This window comes from Centroberyx affinis, unplaced genomic scaffold (genome assembly GCF_046629955.1).
Source record: "Centroberyx affinis isolate AG114_WGS23_722 - 3 ecotype Tasmania unplaced genomic scaffold, CSIRO-AGI_Caff_v1 ptg004695l_1, whole genome shotgun sequence".
Lineage (NCBI taxonomy): Eukaryota > Metazoa > Chordata > Actinopteri > Beryciformes > Berycidae > Centroberyx > Centroberyx affinis.
Genome location: NW_027282270.1, coordinates 65,323 through 86,553, shown reverse-complemented (window position 1 = coordinate 86,553; position 21,231 = coordinate 65,323). Strand labels below are relative to the sequence as shown.

At 42.4% G+C, this 21,231-nt stretch overlaps 1 protein-coding gene across 1 annotated transcript in view; it reads right to left on the bottom strand.

The window, feature by feature from the left end:
- Positions 1-240: 240 nt before the first annotated feature.
- The window catches only part of LOC139665848 (protein Aster-B-like), a gene marked incomplete at its 3' end in the record, with an annotated part of 68,288 nt that continues 47,297 nt past the window's right edge, over positions 241-21,231 (bottom strand). Inside the window, exons 4-14 of the mRNA XM_071544849.1 lie at positions 17,099-17,309; positions 13,567-13,587; positions 12,032-12,055; positions 9,120-9,140; positions 8,312-8,335; positions 2,700-2,784; positions 2,228-2,331; positions 1,984-2,079; positions 1,621-1,701; positions 1,291-1,406; positions 241-403 (exon numbers count right to left, since the gene is read on the bottom strand). Coding sequence (XP_071400950.1) covers positions 241-403; positions 1,291-1,406; positions 1,621-1,701; positions 1,984-2,079; positions 2,228-2,331; positions 2,700-2,784; positions 8,312-8,335; positions 9,120-9,140; positions 12,032-12,055; positions 13,567-13,587; positions 17,099-17,309 — 946 coding nt within the window. The remainder of the gene's footprint in view (positions 404-1,290; positions 1,407-1,620; positions 1,702-1,983; positions 2,080-2,227; positions 2,332-2,699; positions 2,785-8,311; positions 8,336-9,119; positions 9,141-12,031; positions 12,056-13,566; positions 13,588-17,098; positions 17,310-21,231) is intronic.

The following is a 21,231-nucleotide window of genomic DNA, read 5'->3' as shown; positions in this document are numbered from 1 at the left end:
AAGAGAGGAGAATTATTGATTTGGGCCAGAAGACAAAAGTAAGACTGATTTGTGTATTTATTGCAAAGTGATTTTATTTGGTTACTTTCAGGTGGTTTGAGGTATGATGACTGGTTTGTTGCTCCAAAGAAACTTACAAAGACATACATTTAATAATGACCATGTAATACTCATTTGACCCTTTGCCCCCTGCTGTGTGTGTGTGCGGGTTAGTAAACAGTATATAACAAATAGACTTACTGCAATGGGCGGGTCATTATTGCCTGGGCTGGGGATGGTGCTGTTGGGGACGATCTTTTTATGTATTGGAGGAGGGCTTCCTTCAGGTTTGGCCTCGGCGCTACTCTTGGATGAGTTGTCGTTGTTGATCTCATTCTCTTCATTGGGAATCTCTTCACAGAACCTGGAGGACAAGAGCTTTACTGATCACTACTCTAGAATTATGCTCTTGCACTACCTGGGTAAAATAGTATTTGCAAATACCTTTTATGGTGAGTTTTGGCCTACTTAGGTGTCAGATGGGTAGGGTTTGCCATGTAGTACAATACAATTAATAGCAGAATGTGTGGATGATAACAGTAAAGTATTAAAGAGTCAGAGAAATGACAAGTCATTTAGTCTAGTCTTAAAATCTTATTTTTTTTCTTAAAACTGTGTGAAAGTGAAAAAAATCTTGCATGAGATAATTTCACTTATTTATAATACTTTTTGACCTGTTTTGACTGACTAACTGACTCTCTTGATTTCACCTAGTAAATCCACTTCAAGAAGGGGAGATGTATACTTGAGTGTACAAAATATTAGGAATACCCGTCTTTTCCATGAGCAGGTGAATCCGAGTGAAAACTTTTCCTTATTAATTTCACCTATTAATCCACAGAAGGATTTTTTAAGCCTTCAGACAATTGAGGCATAGAATGTGTTGCATTTTTTTGCAGTCTTTAAGTGTCTGTGATTGGGTGCTTACCTAACAGTATCTCAATTATGCAGGTGCATAATGATACTGCAAGAAGGTTAAAACAAATGCCAAGAATTGCAAATATAATTTGACCCAGGTGTAGCTCTTGCAGTGTGAATTAGCAGGGGTGGGTGAGTGGGTGAGAGCAAGAGAGTGAGAGAGAGTGTGTATGCCTCTGTGAGCATGTGTCTGTGTGTGTGTACTGAAGCCAGGCGTTTACAATGGTTCCCTTACAGATCAGGACCTTCTAACTCAACTGGGGTAATTGACGGGACAGTGTTTATGGTGGTAACCATAGCAACAGATGCTGTAACCAAGGTAACCAGACTCACCCCATGGTGTTGAAGTCATCATCAGGGGGAACGTAGTCCTCATCGTCACTGGTTAGGCCAAGTTCATTGCCATAGCACTGATGGACAAAGTGCCACAGCTCTTTGGGGCACAGGGGCTACACAAGGGATAAACCAATCAAGAAGGGGCAAGAAAAAACTTGAGAATACAATGTAAATTATATGAGAAAAAAAGAGTGGCTTGGAACATCCCAAACAGCTTTCTTGTAGGACCTCCCTATGTGATACATATATGCAAAAAGTCACTGTTTTAGATGCACATCAGCAAAAGGACAAACTAACTGATGCTGTGATCTCAGGTTGTTGTCTCACCTTGTCTAGCAGCGCATTCTGCCACAGTCTGAACATCATCATGTAAGTCCTGTCCCTGGCTCCAAACGAGGTGAAAAAGTGCTGTGAAAAATGAATGGCAATCGTGTGAGTATATATAGTATCAGAATAACACTGCTGTGGAAATAACAGAGCCATTTTTGAGCAGCATGGATAAAGCCTTATTCTAGTCTTCGATTATTTATTAATGGATGCAGCCTCCTACATAACAGAACACATGGCCAGAACACATGGCCTTTTTAGGCAAAGAGAAATAGATTTAATCCATTTCCATCATTTAGTCTACAGTAGTTAACTAAATAAAGTAAAGTAACCTAATCTATTTACTGATTCTACATCTCTTACCTTCTCAGTGTCTGTGCAGACCTGGATGGCATTGGGAATGAGGCGGGCAGTCTTCTCTTTTGTCATCGAGCAGATGTCCTTTAGCCGCACTGTCAGCTACACGCGCGCGCGCGCACACACACACACACACACACACACACAAATGGGCACAAACGCACATTATAGCACCAAGTATGCCAAACTACGGACAGTATAACAGACAGGTATGAGAATGCAAAGAGGTCCAGAGAGTGTATGTGCACACCAGTGTTTCCCAGCGGAAGATGTTGCTATAGAAACAGATCCAGTTCTCAGAGAGGTAGAGTCGTCCCTGCAGGAGGATGTCCCGTTGCAGAGCACAGGAGTAGTCTGGCAACACAAGGGAAACAGTCACAAACTCGACATCCACACATACCATACCACATCAAAATGGAGGGAAAAAACTATACTAATAAAATAATAAAAACTAGCAGGGTACACATTTCGTCACTATCACTCATGGATTCCCATTCAAAATGTGTAATATTTCTAGATCGTCAGTGAACAAAATCTACACCTCTATTTTGTAATTCTATCATGATATTAAAGATTTCAGATTTTTCATATTTGGCTCTCTGCTCTCAGCAGACAGTAAATTAGGAAGAATTAATGATTTTGTAATTGCTTGCAAGTTATCTGTACCCTGCTAGAACTCAGATCTCCCTTGTGTATCTATAGTGTCACGCAGTCCTACTCACCCACAATGAGTCTCTCTGTGTCAGGGAGCTGCTTGAAGAGTTTCCTAAAGTCCTCATTGCGCTGCTTGTATGTCGGGCTCAGCACCTGCAGTCAAAGGCAGAGCATGATGAAACACCACAACACACATGCGCAATTCCAAAACTCACACTCTCATCTTCACACTCTCTTACTCATTCACAAGTGCCGGCTCACTCACGCACCCCATGTTATTTCTTTCCACTAGGATGCGACATAACCTTGTTAAAACCACCCACAAGTTTGATCAAGGTTTTCAGTTAGCTCTAATCATACCTTGGCATTCATTCTGAGCAGTGTGGGGGATTTTGACAAGCACTGCAGATGGATGTACAGTGTATGGCATGCAAAAGTGCATGGTCTGAGTTTACTGTAAGACTGCATCATTAACAGTATTTGATACCAGAGTGATACTAAGCGCAATTCCATCACATCAGCCCACTGCAGATCATTCAGTAAACATGCTGCTGTGGCTTTTAGCCTTTTTTTTTTATATGAATCACATTCTCAAGTTTGCAATACATAGCAACATGTTGCTGACAATGAGGCTTTTGTTCAGTGACAAGAGGCAGGACAACCAAAATGAAAGCTCAAATTGTACACAATACATTTCTCATGGCGATTTGATTAATCTGGTCAAACAAAACTAGCCTAGTTTTGAGAATTGGGTAGAATATCCTGTTCTGGATGAACACACTCTCATCTGCTATTGTTTTCAGGAACTGGGCTGAATCTTATCTTAGGCTTGGGTTCAGCAGGAATGATTATTTGCAGAGCGAGGCTGTGATGCCCCAAACTTCCAAGTGCGTGTCGAGGTGAGGACTTTAAGTGTCAGTGCCAGGTGCTTTCCTTCAAGAGGAAAGCTTTTGGAAACAATGCCTGCCAATACACTAACAAAAGGCATCCCTTTGAAAAGAAAAAAAAATCCTTTTGGATGAGTGTTGGGAAAAGAACAGCTTGATCCCATTAAACGTGTACTGTGCTTGTAAAACAACGGAGCCTGAAATACTGTACAGGAGTGTCTGTTTCTGCTAAAACATGGCAGAAAACTAGCCTGTCTAAGAAGTGTGGTGTCACTTTGTTATGATGAGGGGAAATGTGCTGAAAGCATGTGAGTGACATCACTGCGACCCTGCTTCAATTGGCCGAAACCTTGTTTATCTGCCTGTAACTGCGTAAACCAATAACATGATGATACTTTTTTTTTTTAAGTGTAGTGAAGGCACGGTCACTCCAAACAACAGGCCTCCATGAGCCCTGGGAGAATTCAAATAGCTATGACTCATACCAAAGCCAGTTGTTTTCTTGAGTGTAGTAGAGGGGAGCAACCGCAGAACTATGCTCCCAGCAGTCTACAATGGCACATAAGCTACCACAAGACCAAGCCTGCTACAGCCCTCTTTGCTGACCCCATCTTGTGGCTTTAACACGCTCCGCTCGCTAAACCACACAATTTTCGATTCCCCCCCCCCCCCCATCTCGTTCACTACTCTCCTTGTGGTTTTACGCTTGTATATGGAGTGCAACTTACAGCAGGGACCTCCTCTGTGTCCCAGTCTGGGTCCTGAAGGTCCGAGGCGGCCCAGCCCCACTCCCAACCCCACTCCCCTCTAGCTGGACCCTGCAGAAGCCACCCTGCCAATGCCTCATCCAGCTCCAGCACGGCCTCCCACTCCGACATGCTGTAGTCCTCATCCGATTCCATATTCGTCATGCCAGATCCTTACGGCATATGGATGGAAGCCTATTTTCCAAAATTGCCCCTCTGACTTGGGAGGACTTGTCAGTTAGCAGTGTTGGAAACAAGAGCAGACCGAGTAGATAGAGCTGCCGTCCGGTGGTTTAGAGCCTGCAGTATCCGCCCCCTGTTTTGGGTGCTGCTCCCTTTCAGCGCTGAGCAGTGGACCCAGCACACTCCAGCCACATGATCCTTGTCTCGCTCTCTCTCGTTCTCTGGCTCTCTCTCTTTCTTTGACACACACAGGGAGAGGAGTTACGGCCGTTGCCCTCTAGTAACCCTGGCCAACAAGTCCTTTATTATCATGGTTGTAGCTTTTTCCTTTTTTTTTTTTTTGCCTACTCCTCCTAGTAAGTGTGTGAGCTGAGTGTGTGCGTGTGGTGCCGTCCAGGTCTGGATGCCTTGCAATTACTTTACGACCAGCAATGAATGAAGCAATAGTAAGTTTGGTAAGAATGGTGAGATGAAGCAAGTGAGAGAAGTCAGAGAGAAAAATAGAAAATAGAGGGAAATGGATTACGAGAGAGGAGTGACACTGTTAGCGTTAAAGTGTGTGGTCGGTCTGTCTTGGTGTCTGACAAGGTGATTGAGTTACAGAGAACAGATGTGAAGCACAACCTCCAGTTACCTCCGTCCGCAAAACAAGGCCATTAATCTTGACAGGGTCTGCACTAGGTCGCATGCCTGCACTTACATTGCTGGCTGCACCAACATAAATCTCTATTCTCTTGTCATTTTGGACCACTCATGTATGAAGAGCCAATTGCACTAAAGTCCCAAACTAATTTCAAGGAACTAGTGAACCAAACCCTGATGATATAAAGGTATTTATCCCCCCCCCTCCCTCTCTCTCTCCTGGTATTCCCCTGTGGGCAATCCCCTCTCCCCAATAAGGCCGACTCCTGATACTTGATCGCTGTCTGTTACTCTCAGCAGGCAAGAGAGATGTAGAGCTATTTTAGCAGTGCTAAACAAACTATTGGTGTGCGTGTCCTGCCTCTATTCTTGACTTAAAAAGATATTTTCAACAGTCAAGAAGGTGGGCATAAATCGAGCACCGCATTTCATTGACTCCTACTCGCAATGTGAAGCCCACATCTGTGCCCTGGAATTCAGTCCTGAATTCCACCTTTCCTGTACCGCGTTGTTTCCCAATCCTCCCCTTATCCAGCAGACAAGTCACTGAGGAGAAAATGTGGAACAGGAAAATGGATGTGACTTGGAAAATAATCCTCAATAGCAGGCCTCTTGGAAAACAGTGCGAATCATTCACAAGCAGCTCTAAAAATGGCCTTCGCCCAATTGAAAATGCCTTTACATCATGAGGATGAAATTTCAATGGAATGAGGGTTTATCCGATAAAAATTGCATCCAGAACAATTTTTCCATCCAAAACAGTGTGGTGTCCGTGTGCAGAGTAGTCCATTTTCTTACTCGTTCAGGTCATTTTTCTCCAATAAATGAACGAAAAGACTGTGGAAATTGGTACTGCGCCTGGTCCTCAGGTGACAGTGTGACAGTCTTTGGCAGACAGCGGGAGTCTCCGTTTGAGTTGGGGATGGGGATATTCAGTGTTTATGAACCTGGTTAACCATTAACTTGCTGGACAAACAGTCCGAGATGGCAGAGACTGGTACTGTAAACCAGGGTGGGGTTTGAGTCCTGTAAGGGGGGTGGGAGTGGGCATTGAGGATTGTGTGTGTGTGTGTGTGTAGTACGAGTGTGTAGGGGATTGGCTGTCCGTCATGCCAACAATGAACCCATTCTCTCACTCGATTGTCCTTCAATTGATGGAAAGGCGGGCAAGGTATGTGTGTGTGTGTGTGCGTGTGTAATAGATCCAAGTGAAACACACCTCCCTCTGCTAGTTCAATGTGGAAGAGGATGTGCAATCTCTCTGTTGTACAGGAACAGATGTATGAGTAGCCAGCTAGATAACAACGGCATTTACTTTTCTGTCTTACACAAATAGTCAAAGCCAAACTAACTTCACTCTAAATTAACTCTCTTCCATCCAACTCTGCTGATTTCTGAAAACAGTAGCAAATTCAAAACCACATAGACAAATATGCAGTTCTTAAATGTTATGTACATACTCAGGACTAAACGCTACAATCTCTATTTTGTTCTCACTTTACAGCTAGCCACCAATCACATTAACAGCTCATCATCTGACATAAAGGGTGAATGAACTATAGCATGTTATAAGAGATAAGAAGGAATGAGAATTTGATTCAACAGCCAAACTATAGTCTATCTATCTATCTATCTATCTATCTATCTATCTAATAAAAATCAAACAAACTAATTAAAATAATGTATTGTATACTGCAACTGTAAACATCTCATGTATCCATACAGTGTTTGTCAGTGTTTTTCTTCTTGTTACTAACTTGACTGAGCCTGTGGGCACTGTTGCCATGGCAGCGTTGCGACAAACTCTTGTAGCTGTGGAGTGAATGTACAGATGGTGTCAGAGGGTTGTTGAGGAAGGGCGGGGTCCGCGTCACTGTGTGCGTCTCTAGCAGGCTCAGAACTCACATTGGGACAGTTGGATTGTAATCACTGTGGGCTCAGTGCCATGGGAGGTCATCATTGCCATGTAGAGGTGCGCACACACACAGACACACACACACACACACACACACACACACACACTCGTGTTCCTGCACAGTCACAGCCGATGGGAGTCAAAGGTATATTTTAGGCCTATTTCATGCATTGATTGATCATAAAAATTTGGTCTATGAGTGAGGATGAGTGTGAAGGCGTAAAACTCCTGTTTTAACTTGTCTCCTCCCACTCCTTCATTTTTCTGTCAAGACTGAAGTAGATTTAATCGGTAAAATCAATAAGGGATGATAGATTTCACCTGGATTCAGTTGCTAACTCAACTGAATGGAAGGAGCGGCTGATCCTATTATTTTGCACACTCAGTGTATCCTGTGCCAGTAGCCCACTTTTTGTTGTCTGTAAACATGACATTTACAACTGTTAGACATTAAAATTAAAATACAACTCAGAGCAACATCAAATATAGATTGTCACTTGATGTGCTCCTCTCGTACTAGTATTGGATCAGTAGAATAAATGAGAGTGAGTAGGCTAACTATGTAGCTGAGCGCATCAGAGAAAATATTAGATAGCTGTGTGGACTTTGTGGACCGAGCCTCTTGTGAACAGAACAGCATGACACTGCTCCGTTTTCAGTATCCGCACAGAGGTTCCTGTGTTGTCTAATGATTGTCATACCCGAACCCTGAAGCCAACAAGGCCCAATGTCCATGTATATTAAAGACATGGGACACAAGTAGAGTCGGGGTGGAGGGAAGCATGCCGAAACTAAAAGCACCATGCTCCATTCTCCTGTCATTCAAAGGCATTCAAGGCTCGTCCAGAGGCCCCTGTGATGGTCTGTGGGTTTGTTTAGTACAGTGAGCAGCCCAGTAGACTTGTTACCACCTGTTGCATGCCATAATTATAAGCTTGAGTGACGACAAGTGAAACCCTTAAACATCTGAGGGATTTCTAACATACAAATCCAGAACAGTTCTCATTGTCAATCGTCATCCAGGAACTAAGGACCTTTAACACAGAATGATTCTGTATTTGTAGATACTTATATGTACAGGCTAAAATGTCCTTTTCCTGTATTGAACTGTGGCTTTGCTATTAGGTGGAAACAAGGCTGACTGGAATTCAATGAAATGAGAAGCAGACAGGCAGGAGGAATGTATCATCCAACCGGTCTGAGAAAAAAGGAGAAAAGGAGAAAGCAAAGAGAGAGAGGCAGAGAGAGAGAGAGAGAGAGAGAGAGAGAGAGAGAGAGGGTTGCACAAGAATACAAGTCATGCTTACTCTCAAGATGTGTTGTCTTTCATGCTGGAGAGAGAGGGGAAAAGTATACAGACACAGGGAATAAAAAAGGAGGAAATAAAACAACACAAAATGGGAAAAGGAGTCCAACAGAGACACTTCTGGAGAAAACCGGGGCTTGACACTGTTGAGGGGTATCAAGTCCACCATTCTCAGTCTTGCACAAACATCAATGGGCTTAATCAGTGCAACAGGCATCTGTTCTATTCTACAGAGGTTTGTTGATTTTTTTTCAGCTGCAAACTTCCTATAATTTCGGTATCAGAATGTGGCCTGTTCAATGATTGACCATATCTGAAGAGTTGTCATAAATAGGGGTAGCACACCACCTTGTGGTAAAATATGAAATGACAAATATTCTACTCTCATTTGACTCCATGTGAATGAAGAACTGTGGTCAAATATTGAAGTTTTATAATTAACTCTCAACTCTAACTCTCTTCCCTATTCCTACATCTCGAAGGCCCACCTGTTGCCGCTTTAAGCCCAGGCTGTTCCCAGTTTAGAGGCCCAGAAACCCACTATAGTAGTTTGGTTGCTCTTGTGGGAGCAGTAAACAGGGTCCAGGACAAGAACCTTTCACCTCATAAACAACACTCCAAAAACAACTCCAGGACACTTCAAAGAGACATCCACAGAACATACAGTATTGTACATGACACACACACACATCAGCACGCAGGCTGCAGCCACACACACGCACAAACATACATGGACACACCCTTAAAGGACACAAATAGATTCAAACACACACATGTTGATGATATATAAAAATCAAGGTATGACTTACGTTGTACCAGCTTTGGCTCTTCTGTGGAGATAAAAGGGAGAGAGAGAAAGAGAGAGAGAATGTATTTAACTCAATGAAACCAGCACACAGCAGGCTTGAGGGCTCATCATACAGTCAACACACACAAACAGACACAGAGGGTGTGACATCTGATGGGAACAAACAGTGTTTTATTTATAGCAGGTGTGAAGGTCATACTTCACATTCCTTCCTGCCAGGAGTTACAGGAGGCTATGCATTGCTAATTAAAAACCTGTTACAGTGACCCATTTGTCTGGGAGATCATTGGTTGGTTGTTCAGTTGATTTTGAACTTCACAAATGCTGAGGTAGATGCTGGATACCAGGGTGCAAGTCGCTTTCAGTTCACTCAGTTCCATATGCAACATGATACAGCAATTCACAGAATAGCCGCAGAGCCTTTTTTCTTCATTAATTTCTTGATTGACTGAATATAAAAACCTTTCAATGGCAAAGATTTTCAGGGATTTCAGAGGAAAACCCACTTTCTGAATTGGCTGAACTGAAAGTGAATTCACTCAAACCCTGCCATAGACTAGCACATTGGCTACACTAGCGAGGGGACATGCAGTGTTACAAACTGTGTTGACTGTGTGTTTTTGTTTGTTTAATTCACATGTACTGCAAAATACGTCTATCTTTCAATCTTAACAAGTCATTCACTCATCAAGATAAGTTTACTTGTTTTCAATACAGTTTCACCTGTTTGAATTTTCTAGAAACAAATGACAGTGTCTTCAATGAGGCAGATCACTCCACTGGTATCATGACAATGCTAACTGACTGAAGAAAATTCTTGAAACAAGCTGATTAGCATTGTAAACAAGTGAAATTATTTCAGATTCAGAGATTTTTTTGAGAAAATCTAAATTGTCAAGATAGAGCATTCTGTACTAGATAAAATGACTTGTTAAGATAGGTATTTTTTGCAGTTTACAATTCAAAATACATATGTTCCATTCATCAATGTGTTTCAGTGGTGACTCACTACCAGTTTATTTATTTGTGTGAGCTGCAGACACAACACAGTGGTTCTGTTGTACATTTTCACAACAGCAGAGGGCACCGGTGATACAGTGTCGTCATTACTATGACAATACAACATACTCAACATACATTTCTGCCCTAACAGCCTATAAGCAAAAAATACATTATAATATTGGAACTCCCAGAGGGGAAACATGCAGGTGATCATCCAGAGGGTGGAACAAGGTGGAGGGTATTGAGGGGAAAAAGGTAATGATTGATATCCAATGCCTGATTACAGTAGCACACCAAAATAAAAGCAAAACCTTTTGGATCCAAGCAACATTCACTGCACTCACAAAATGAAGTATATTAAGAAATATGGACAAGTATGCAGAGCATGTTTTTCCTATTTTGTGCCCTTTGTTATGTTCAGTTACATTTGGAGTTTTCACAGCAAGACCACATATTACTGCTAGTATTTGCTAATTTTATAATAACCTATAAACATCCTGAGTGAAAATACATTTCAAACAGGTTTCAAACATTTTGATATTCACTTGATTTGAATTGGCAGACAAACAGCCTTAAAATTGATCACATCACTTGCAATACAAGCTAAATCAAGCAATCAAAAATTTAAAACATATTCAATCACTATATATTTTTTTTGCCTAGGGTTGGCTTAATTTTCTTTCTGTCTGATCGGGTTTGGTGCTCTCTGTTTGCTAGCTGTGAGCCGCAGCAGCAGTCCTGAGGCCTGGTTGTGACGTTAGCTGGGTTAATGTGGGATAATCTGATTTGAAGGTGACAGAGACGTGAGAGAGGAATTACTCTGACGCTACTATCTCCATAAGGTATGTGTGTGTGCATGTGTGTGTGCATGCACTGTTGTGTTTGACTTTGTACAGTTGCTTGCCTGTGAGTTTATGAGCTTTATGTGACTGCACTGTTTACGTGCAGAGAGACTATCGTCTATCGCAAGAGGCTGCAGCACTGAGAGGCAGGTTAACTCAAGTGTAACAAAAAAGGGAAGGAGGGATGGAGCAGGAGAGGGAGAGGGAGGAGAGAGAGAGAGAGAGAGAGGGAGAGAGGGAGAGAGAGAGAGAGAGAGAGAAAGAGAGAGACAGACAGACAGACAGACAGACAGACAGAACCTGTGTCCAGCACTACATTTTGACAAAGGTCTAGGTCTCAGACTGGTTTATGTAACTCTAAACCATATTATTTGGTTTTATTATGGTTTTATTATTTGACTTTACACACATTTAAAAATCTTTTTCCTGACATTCACAAAATGAATCTTCAAAGGGAATTAATAAAGCCTGAGCTTCCAGTAGAATCTTTGTGCTTTCTTTGTTCCATTTGACAGTAAGTCAAAAACAATGAAATTTGGGTGGGAAGTTAGCCTCGAGGTAGAAAGGCTAACAAATAGCCAAAAAACAAGCCCTTTCATAGACTTTCATTGCTGTCTTAATAGCAAGAGCAAGTAAAAGAACTGTTGGAAAGGACTTGTATGTGAATTGTGAGAGTGATGGTTTCAAACCCTGCTGACTTGCACTGGCATTACAAACAAATGCTAACAGTAGGGTGGTGCCAATCTCTCAGAATCAATCTTTCAGAATATTCTGAAAATGTTTTGATTCATATCTCCAGAGGGGGCTTGATTAATGACCAATAGAATAGGCTTTTAAAAATGTTGAACCTTCCATGTAAATAGATTTTCAAAGGAAGGATTTCACACAATTAAATCACTGCCGTTTCACATCATTTCAGGGAAGGAATGCATTGGAAAGGAGACAAGGGTTTGACACTATCAAAGGGGACGTCTAGTACATCTACAGAGGGAGAGGAAGCGGAGGGCCAGGGATTTAATGGGGCCAGGGATTGTCAATGGGTCAAATGAAAACAAAAAGAAATGCTTACTTTAATCAGGTTTAGTCTGTCATACTGAAAGAAAAATTAAAGAGAAAATGAATAGTTAACCAAAGCAGTGAGCAACATGAAAAGAGAAAGAAATAGAAAACAAGAGTGAAAATGCTGGGGACCAATGAGTTTGCGGTTCATTAACTACATTACTCTGCACTACATTATTACACACTACACTAACAGTGCGATGTTATCAGTGCTCAAAGATCTGACAAAAATTTGGTGGCACAGTAAATTTCGGTTTGGCCTTTCCTGCAAAGAGGCACAGCGCCCCTCTCGCTGGATGCCCTCTCTTATTTGGATTGCATTAGGGCTAGGGTGAGAAAGCTCACGTTGCCTGGACAACCTCACGCGATGACGACCGGGGTCATGTGACCTCTGCTGACCGCAGAGGCTCACGTGGGGGATTGCGGGGAGGGGTGGCGGTAGGGGGGGGGGGGCAGGGGTTTGGACTGTGGCACAGAAATGAGGGGTGATGTAATCAATTGGGGTATGTGTGTGCGTGAAACAGTGCCACTGCCACTGAAGCGTAGCAGCAAACGGAGCGTTATGAGGCTGCTGTTAACACCGACCTCCCTTTTACCATCTGCCTGTATCTCTCTGTATGTTCATTCCATTTCTGTCTGTTTCTGCAATTTCTTTCTGTTTGCTTTATTTCCGTTTCTGTTTGTAAGTGGTATACTCTAACATGCATCAGACACCCTATAGACTGATAGCAATAAATGGGATTTAATGTGCATGGTGACTAAAAAAAAACAACAACGTGGGATGAAGTCTGACAAGGAAGATAAGCAGCAAATTGGATCCTATGCGACAGTATGGGCTATGCAGTAAAATGTGACACCAGTCCGCAGTACAGTTACAGCAGGAGGGGATATTTTGGGCTCTTGGTGTGAGGCAAGAGCAGCAGGGACTCTCTCATGTAGCCAGAGAGAGGCTGATCAAATAATGATGGGGTCCCGGAGTTCTGGAGTGGGATGCTGGCAGGATTTTTAAGAGTTTACCCCTCTACAGTCAGGCACTTAGAGAGCATCACAGACATAAGGGTGCTATTACCAAAATGTAACAACAGGACAAGTTTTAATGGATTTGTATGAAGTAGAAATGGGGGAAAGGGAGAGAACACAGGCCAAAGCAGAAAAAAAAGATAGGAAGAGAGAAGGGAATTTAGACACTCAACTGGCATTGTAAACAGAGTGGAATTAGGAATTTGCTACATTGCATATCCCTCTGAAGCAGTACAGCAAAAAAGAGAGGGAAGAGAAGGGAGGGATTTGAGGAGGGGAAAGGACGGGACGGGTGTGAGGGTGCGTTGGGGGTGTCGGTTGCAAGAGAATGCCATCTGCTAGGAGCGAGGGTGCAGATGGGCGTTGTAACAGAGGCAATGAGCACAGGGGTGGGATGGGATTGGGGGGAAGCACTGCGCACAGGGTTTGGGCATTTCCACAGAGCAGCTCACAAGACAAGAGGCGGGGCATGGGGGGGGAGGTGGGGACAGAAATATTTCAAGAACAGAAAAGAGTAATGCTTACTTTGGAAAGTCGCTTGTGAGACTAGCATGCAATCAGGAGAAGAACAAAGAAAAAAATCAGATAGAAAAACCAAAAAGAAAAGAAATAAACTGCAAGAATAAACAGCTGAAGGTACCAACAGAAGAGCTGAAACAGTCATTATCAGATTGCACACATTGTCATATGGCACGTAGCAGCAGCAGCAGCAAAAGTAAGAGAGAAGGCGTGCACACTGTGTTGTGGAGTGAAAAAAAAGGATAAGAAAAAGAACGAAATGACAAAAGCAACAAGTGACTTACAACACCAGAGATGGACAAGGAGAGAGTGGATCTGGAGATGGAAGAGGGGAGTGACATGACTTAAACTCTAACATATTGGGAGCTCCATGAACGCAATTTAGACTGGAGGGAATTACTTAACAAATAACTCTTACACTGAGCGTACAGAACATTAGCGCCACCTGCTCTTTCTGTGAAATAGGCTGACCAGGTAAATCCAGGTCAAAGATTCAATCCATTATTGATTTCACCCATTAAAGCCACTGTTAGAGGGGAGATGCAGATGAAAGGGAGGGCACAGGTTAAAGAGGGACTTTTAAGACATGAACAACTGAATCATGGATTCTGCAAAAGGGAGAGCAATTAAATATTATGAGGGTGTTTTATACATTTGGTGTTTGTTCCTAGTTAATCTTTTGTCTTTTTTCACTCTCTTATCATTTTTATGGCCTGTTCAAATATAATCCTAAGATGTCCACATATGCAACGCTCTTGTTGTCTCCTTATCCCTATCTATGCCCTTCAGAGTTCTGAAAAGATCAAGTACTAAAATAGAAATGCGTCTGACTTTTTTATCTCATCTTTTACAATTTTAAGATGCATATATTTGGGCATGAGTTGTAATAAACTAAACAAGGCAACAGTAAATGCTGTCTCTGGGCCAATTAGCTCCAATTTGCTGTTGCACTAAAATACATCATATATGTCTCTTAACCTAAATTGATTTCTTGACCCTGAAAACATTACTTAGGATTTGGAGTCAAGTCTCTATCTCTGTTAGTTTCATAGTTATAAAAAAAAAAATCTAATAATCATCAAATGGTATCAATCCCTGACTGGATCACCACCAAAATCTCATCAATTGTTCCTTGGCCCAAGGCCCACCTGTCTACCAAATTTCATGAAATCCATCCATATGTTTTTGAGATATTCTGCTGACAGACAGACAGACAGACAAACTAACTAAGGGGCAAAAAAATAAAGTCCTTGGTGGGGATAACAAATATGTTTTTTTATTAATTATAGTGGCCCCCTCGGGCCAATCAGTGTAATTTTGAAAACGGCAGTGGTGACTTGCATCATTCCCCTAAATCTGACCAGTGGAATCTGAGATGTCTTGTGTGACAGACAGACAAACACACAACCAAACGGAAAGAGACTGATCCATAGCCCATACCTAACAAACAATTAAACTAAACTACACTTAAGTAAACTAAACTAAACTAAACTACCAGGTCTGTGTGGAGGGATAAAGACGGCTTTTAATATTGCATTACTGCTGTGACAGGGTGGGATTGAGCCAGCGGCTGGGTTCCAGTACTCTATTATCCTTTCTACATTTTGATTGTAGCTGAGAAGAGAAGGAAAGGAAGAGTAAGAGAGGGGAGGGAAGTATGTGGGATGTAATAAGGAAAGGCCGGGATGGCGAATAGAGTGAAATCTCTCCTGATGGGGGACCTTGATCAGCAGAAACTTTTAAGCAGCTGTGCGGGTGTCATCATTAATAGACTTGGGTTGGTCGGCTACAGCAGAGTGATAGTAACAGCAGCACACCAATATGTACATGCCAGTAACCACTGATAAGGATATGTCACTAAACTGGGAAAAAATAATAAAACTGCGCCTACTCTGACATGTTTTAGCAGTCACAGTCAATGAATATCATTAGCATATCATCTGACAGAAACCTATCAAGAGAGCCGGGGAGAATCTACACATAGTTCGATCCTATAATGACAATATCACATCTAATGCAGTATGGTGGGCTGATGCTGAGGTATGAGGGGGATAAAATCACTGTGAAATGGCAAAGAAAAGCACACAGCTGCTAACACCATGCCATTTCACTGTTGCCTTACTGATTCACTAATACTTTAGACAAGAAAGAGATGCACATGTCATATTCTTACTGTAAATAAACATATGTTGTATCAATCAGTTACAGCATACAGTATCATCATTCCTACTTCAAACGGTTTCACATGCCCCCTCTTATTTACATTTTGCTTTATGAAAGTATGTTGATGTTTGCTTTGAAAGAAATGTTGAGTCTAATGTTAAGCCTAATGTTAAGATACACTATGTAATTACATGGGTCAGAAAAAGTGGTAGAAAACAAGTTGTGTTTCTGTAAATCAGTTCTGTTTACCCAGTTATCTCATACAGTAATCTTAATGAGCTGTAACTTCTATAAATACAGATTTTCTGGTCAGAGATAATGCATGGGCCAGTTTCAAGGGAATGCCTTAAGCCTAGTCCTAGAAGGAGTAAGCCATTACCAGTCTAAACCTAATCCATGTCTGTGAAATTGGCACCTTGTGTCCCACAGTAAAGTGTCACGACCCAGCTAAAAGCCTTTCACAAGAGCCAATCTGTCGAGATGATACAGTAAGGCAGAAAGAGTTGTAAGGTTGTGTCCACCGGGAACCTCTCTTCATAGTGCAGGCTCTTTTCAGTGGAAAGGAGGACACACTGTTGAGTATTCATGACACAGCTGAGAGCTTAGTATTAGGGATGGGACAATATATCAAAATTCAATATATCGCAATACAAAAATGTGGCGATACGTATCGTGGGGCAGAAAATTGCGTTATTAGCTACATGTTATTCTGCTGTAGTAATCACAAATGAGACGGCTTGACCATCACAATTTCACAAGCTCTCCATCCAAATTATATTATTTGCACTTTGGATTGACATTTTTAAATTGCTGTTTACATTCTAGCAAGCCAATGCCATTGCTAGAAAGATTTGTGGCTCAGAAAAAAAACATCATTCTGCACAGTCAGACTTTGTTGTTTGTTTGTAGAACTTTTATTTATTACATCGTATCGTGGTTGTATTGAATCGTGAACCCCATATTGTGTATTGAATCGTATCGTGAGATAAGCATATCGTCCCATCCCTAGTTACTGCGGTTTTAGTACTCAGAGTGCTGAGTGCTAGAAGTTAAATATATTTGAAACTTGGGCAGAAGAACGCTGCACTTCAAACTGGTTTTCAATAGTCAGCAACAACAAGAGCCACAAGCAGTGCATCCGCCAAGCATCTGTTTGGTGCTACTATCTAAAAAAGAGGTGCCATGTGGACACAGGGGCCAAGTTCTTCCACCGAGCTCTGACATACTGTATGGACCAGTTTCACAGAAAAGGCTTAATCTTACACTACAAAACCTTCCAGTCTAACCTTCATTTCCATCTGTTCCAACTAGCGCCAGGTGTTTGTTACAGGAAAATGTGTCAAGGAGGCAAAAGGAGCTTCTTATGGTCCCTCACCTTTGAGTTCTTTCCCCCGCTTCGCGCCGACTGCAGGGAGTAGGTTCTCTGGACGACCTGCTCGGGGGTGGAGGGAGACTTGTCAGAGGAGTGGTCCGAACCCTTCTCCACCATGTTCTCACCCTCCTGGCTCTGTGGTGTGGGAGAGCGTGAGCGTTTACGCAGGACTGGTGAGCAGGCGGGGGTGCTCCTGTTCGAGTTACTGGCAGTGCTACAGAGAGAGAGACAGAGAGAGGGAGAGAGATACAGACAGACAGACAGACAGAGAGAGAGAGAGAGAGAGAGAGAGAGAGAGACAGAGAGAGAGAGAGAGAGAGAGAGCGAGAGAGAGAGAAATGTACTGTTCAATGTACTGTTCTTTCATAATCTTACAACATATTCTTTAACATTCTTTAACATTATGGGCATCATAGAATGATTGTTGTGGTGGGGTGAAAATCAGAATATTGCATAATTTTAATTACAGTACTGTAATGTCCACATTAACCTACAGTACTTCCATAGATGTATCAAGCAATGAGCCATGTAAGACATCCCACAGTGCCATTAGTTCACAGATCTACATTATCTACACTTCCTCAGACTTCCATCACTCCAGGCTTAACAGGCTTGGAGCAGCATGTGCTAACCTGGCTAATAACAGCTAGCAGGTTGCTAACCTAAGCTAATACTGGAAACCAACAACAACAACAACAACAACAACAACAACAACAACAGTGAGGAAAATAAGCGTCACACATGACCAGAGGACTTTCTCACCAGTGGCTTTTCAAAACACATCAGTTTAAACTTCACTTCGGAAGGAAAAAGGAAATCAATATGTTTGTTTTGCACCCCCCATCACCAATTTGATTGAGAAATGCACTGTGTCTGGAAAAACATCCAACTGAAATCGCCTTGACCCTGACATTTATTGAGCTGTTTAATCACAAATCCCTTAAACCATCTGACCTTATGACACTTCAGGCCCTTTTTCCTTGAAAAACTAAAACAGTCGCATGGCTGCAGCAAAGCCATGGAAACCACAGTGGAAGACATAACAAGGATTAAGCAATCAGAGATACAAAGCCATGTGTAATGCATCAGTCTGACTATTACTGTCATAGAGAATATGATATGATTTCTCATCTCACACTAAAACCAACAGTTGAACCAGCTATGCGGCAAACACAGTAAGGTACAAACACTTTAACATGGAGATTTGCATTGATATCTTCATTAATAGCACTCCAGGTAAGTGGGACGGATTGTTGTCAGGTAGTCCCTGTCCTTCCATAGTACCCAAAGCTCCTATCAGGTAGCCTCTGTGTTCCAGCACTAGACGCTCTCTTCTAGTCTAACACACACACACACACACACACACACACACACACACACACACACACACACACACACACACACACACACACACACACACACACACACACACACACACACACACACACACCAACAGCTCACCAAGAAGCCTTCTCCTCACAATGACTGGGGCTAACAAAAGGCTCTGTAAGTGATCCGTGTGGCAGTGCGCCCGCCAGGCCCGGTTACTTGACATGGCGTTATGCAAGCTATTACGTCACGGCCAGCCAATGGCCGCTGCTAGTGACCATGAATTATACTGCTCTACGGTTACAGTCGGGGCTTCGGTGCAGCTTAGGGCACTGAATCATAGTGCGTGGTGTTGACAGCTTCTGTCTGACTGTCAGGGTCTGCTCTAGCAGCGGCATGTTGACTGGAAATGGCCAGGACAGCGCTGAGCCCTCACATCTGTTTAATGCAAGGGGATAGATGATGCAGGCGGGGTATATTATGGATCTGCTCATATTCATTTGGGTGATTAGCGAATGGTCCGCTGTTCAGTGGATGATCATTTTGACTGTATTGTACATTGCGTACTCTGCACTGACTACTGATAAGTCCCTACTGACCTGATTAAGAGTGAATCTGAAGAAAAGTCTCTCTTTGAGAGGTGTGAAACAATCTGTTCATATACTGTTTCAAGTACAGTAAATCACAGAACTATGGCAGGTAAATGTCAAGAGGTCATTGCTGGAAAACCCTTAGTGCAGAGCCGCAGCTTGGGTTTGTAATGTTCGAATATCTTAGCTAGCATTTTTTTTTGTCTTAGGCACACTTAATGTATGGTATACCATCCATTCGGGTATGGCTGAGAACAAACACATGCGCACTAAGCTGGTAGGAAGCAGAGTACATTGATATTCATCCTGCATGATAATCTCTGTCTGAGCCAGGAGGCTGTCTGGGTTACATGCACACACAAATGCACGTATGCACATACACAAAGACACAGACGAACACCCGCAAACACACGCACACGTACACACAAAAACCCCCAAATGTCGACACTCATATGCACACTTACTCATGTGCACACTCACTGAAGACAGAGACACATAAGTGCCAAAGATGGTGTATGTACAAAGATGGTGCAAAACTTCCTGTCTGCACAAATAGATGTTAACCCTCCTGCATGCGCTTGGTTAGGGGCAGACTAGCCTACCCCAGGCCAATGGCTGTTTCTATAGCATCCAAATGGCTACAGACCTCAAACAAAGTTGTTTTTCTCAAGAACTGCTTATCACTGCTTATTACTAAAACAACTTTAATTCAGAATGCAGCAGGTCATATCACTTCTTTCACTTCTCTTTTTCCCATTCAAGCCAATACACTGAGAACAGACTGGTTTGCTGTGTGTTTTTCCCACCACATGATGTGATGTTGTTGCAAAGTGAGGGCGTATTGTCAGAGGGAGACACTTTGCCTCTTCCTCCTGCATTGCTGCCTCACATTATCACAACTAGTGCAGTGCCTGTTCAAAACAGGCGTTTGACACAGCTACTTACTGGGGGCAGAAGGGTGGGCGTAGTGACTAGGCAGACCACCCTTACACTGGTTCAAGCCCCAATGCTATTAAGTATCCACCCTGCTGAAGAGTCCTTGAGCAAGACACTGACACCCGAGCTGCTCCAAGGACGCGGTTCTATACAGTAGTAGTAGTAGTAGTAGTAGTAGTAGTAGTAGTAGCAGTAGTAGTAGTAATCCTGCACTGAAAAGAGAATAAATAGAGTATTGCATTATTAGTAAGTAGCAGTAGCAGTAGCAGTAGTAGTAGCAATAGCAGTAGCAGTACCAGTAGTACTAGTAGCAGCAGCAGTAGTAGTATTAATGTTAGCTTCAGGTTAGACAAGTTAATTGACTAGCTGGTTAGGGTCATGTGAAAGCTGGTCAAGCAAAGGGAGAGGTTTAGATTGTGATTAGGCTTAAGAAATTGGCAGCAAAGGTTCTGTGTAGTGAATAAAACATTTGTTAAGGTTAGCCAAAAGTTTCCTTGAAGTTTGGAATTCAACTTGGGACCTCTGGATGTGATGGCAAATGCTTAAGCTCACCACCTCCCACCCATCTCACCTCCAGAACCTTTGAATACTGTCATGTCAACAGCAAGCAGCCAATCACTATGTTACTCTTCATAATGTTCTGGTCCACAAAGAGTCAGAGCTCCTCTGCTAAGCAGACTGTCGTGTGCTGTGTGTTCATGGACACTAAGAGAAAGGCACATCCCTTATTATGAACTATTTACTACGGAGTCAAACACTGCAAAAAATATCTTAGAAACTCATTTAATCTACAGTAGTTACGCATCTTCAAATATTTTTATTGTACTAAAACAAGTGAGAAATATCTGCCAAATATTTGCTAATGGGGTGAGATAATTTCATTTTAACTAATTTCAAGAATTTTCTAGAATCAAGAGTCATTTTTTGACACTAGTGGAGTGATGTGCCTCAGTCTACCTTGTTTCAAGATGTGACTCTTACTTCTAGAAAATTCCTGAAAGAAGTGAAACTGCATTGAAAGCAAGAGGAATCATCTCACTGACCACACAGGCAGACATTTTTAATTGTGAGAGAGAATATGAGACTGACTTGTTAAGATGGCCATTTTTAAACACACACATACACATCACTGCCCCGCTTTCCAGCAACTGCATCCACACCACTGCATGCATGTTCCCTTGCAAATACACGCACATGCACACACACATAAACAAACACACATACACGTACACCCCCATTTTCACCCTTACACACGCAAACACAGAGCATCTTTCATACAGT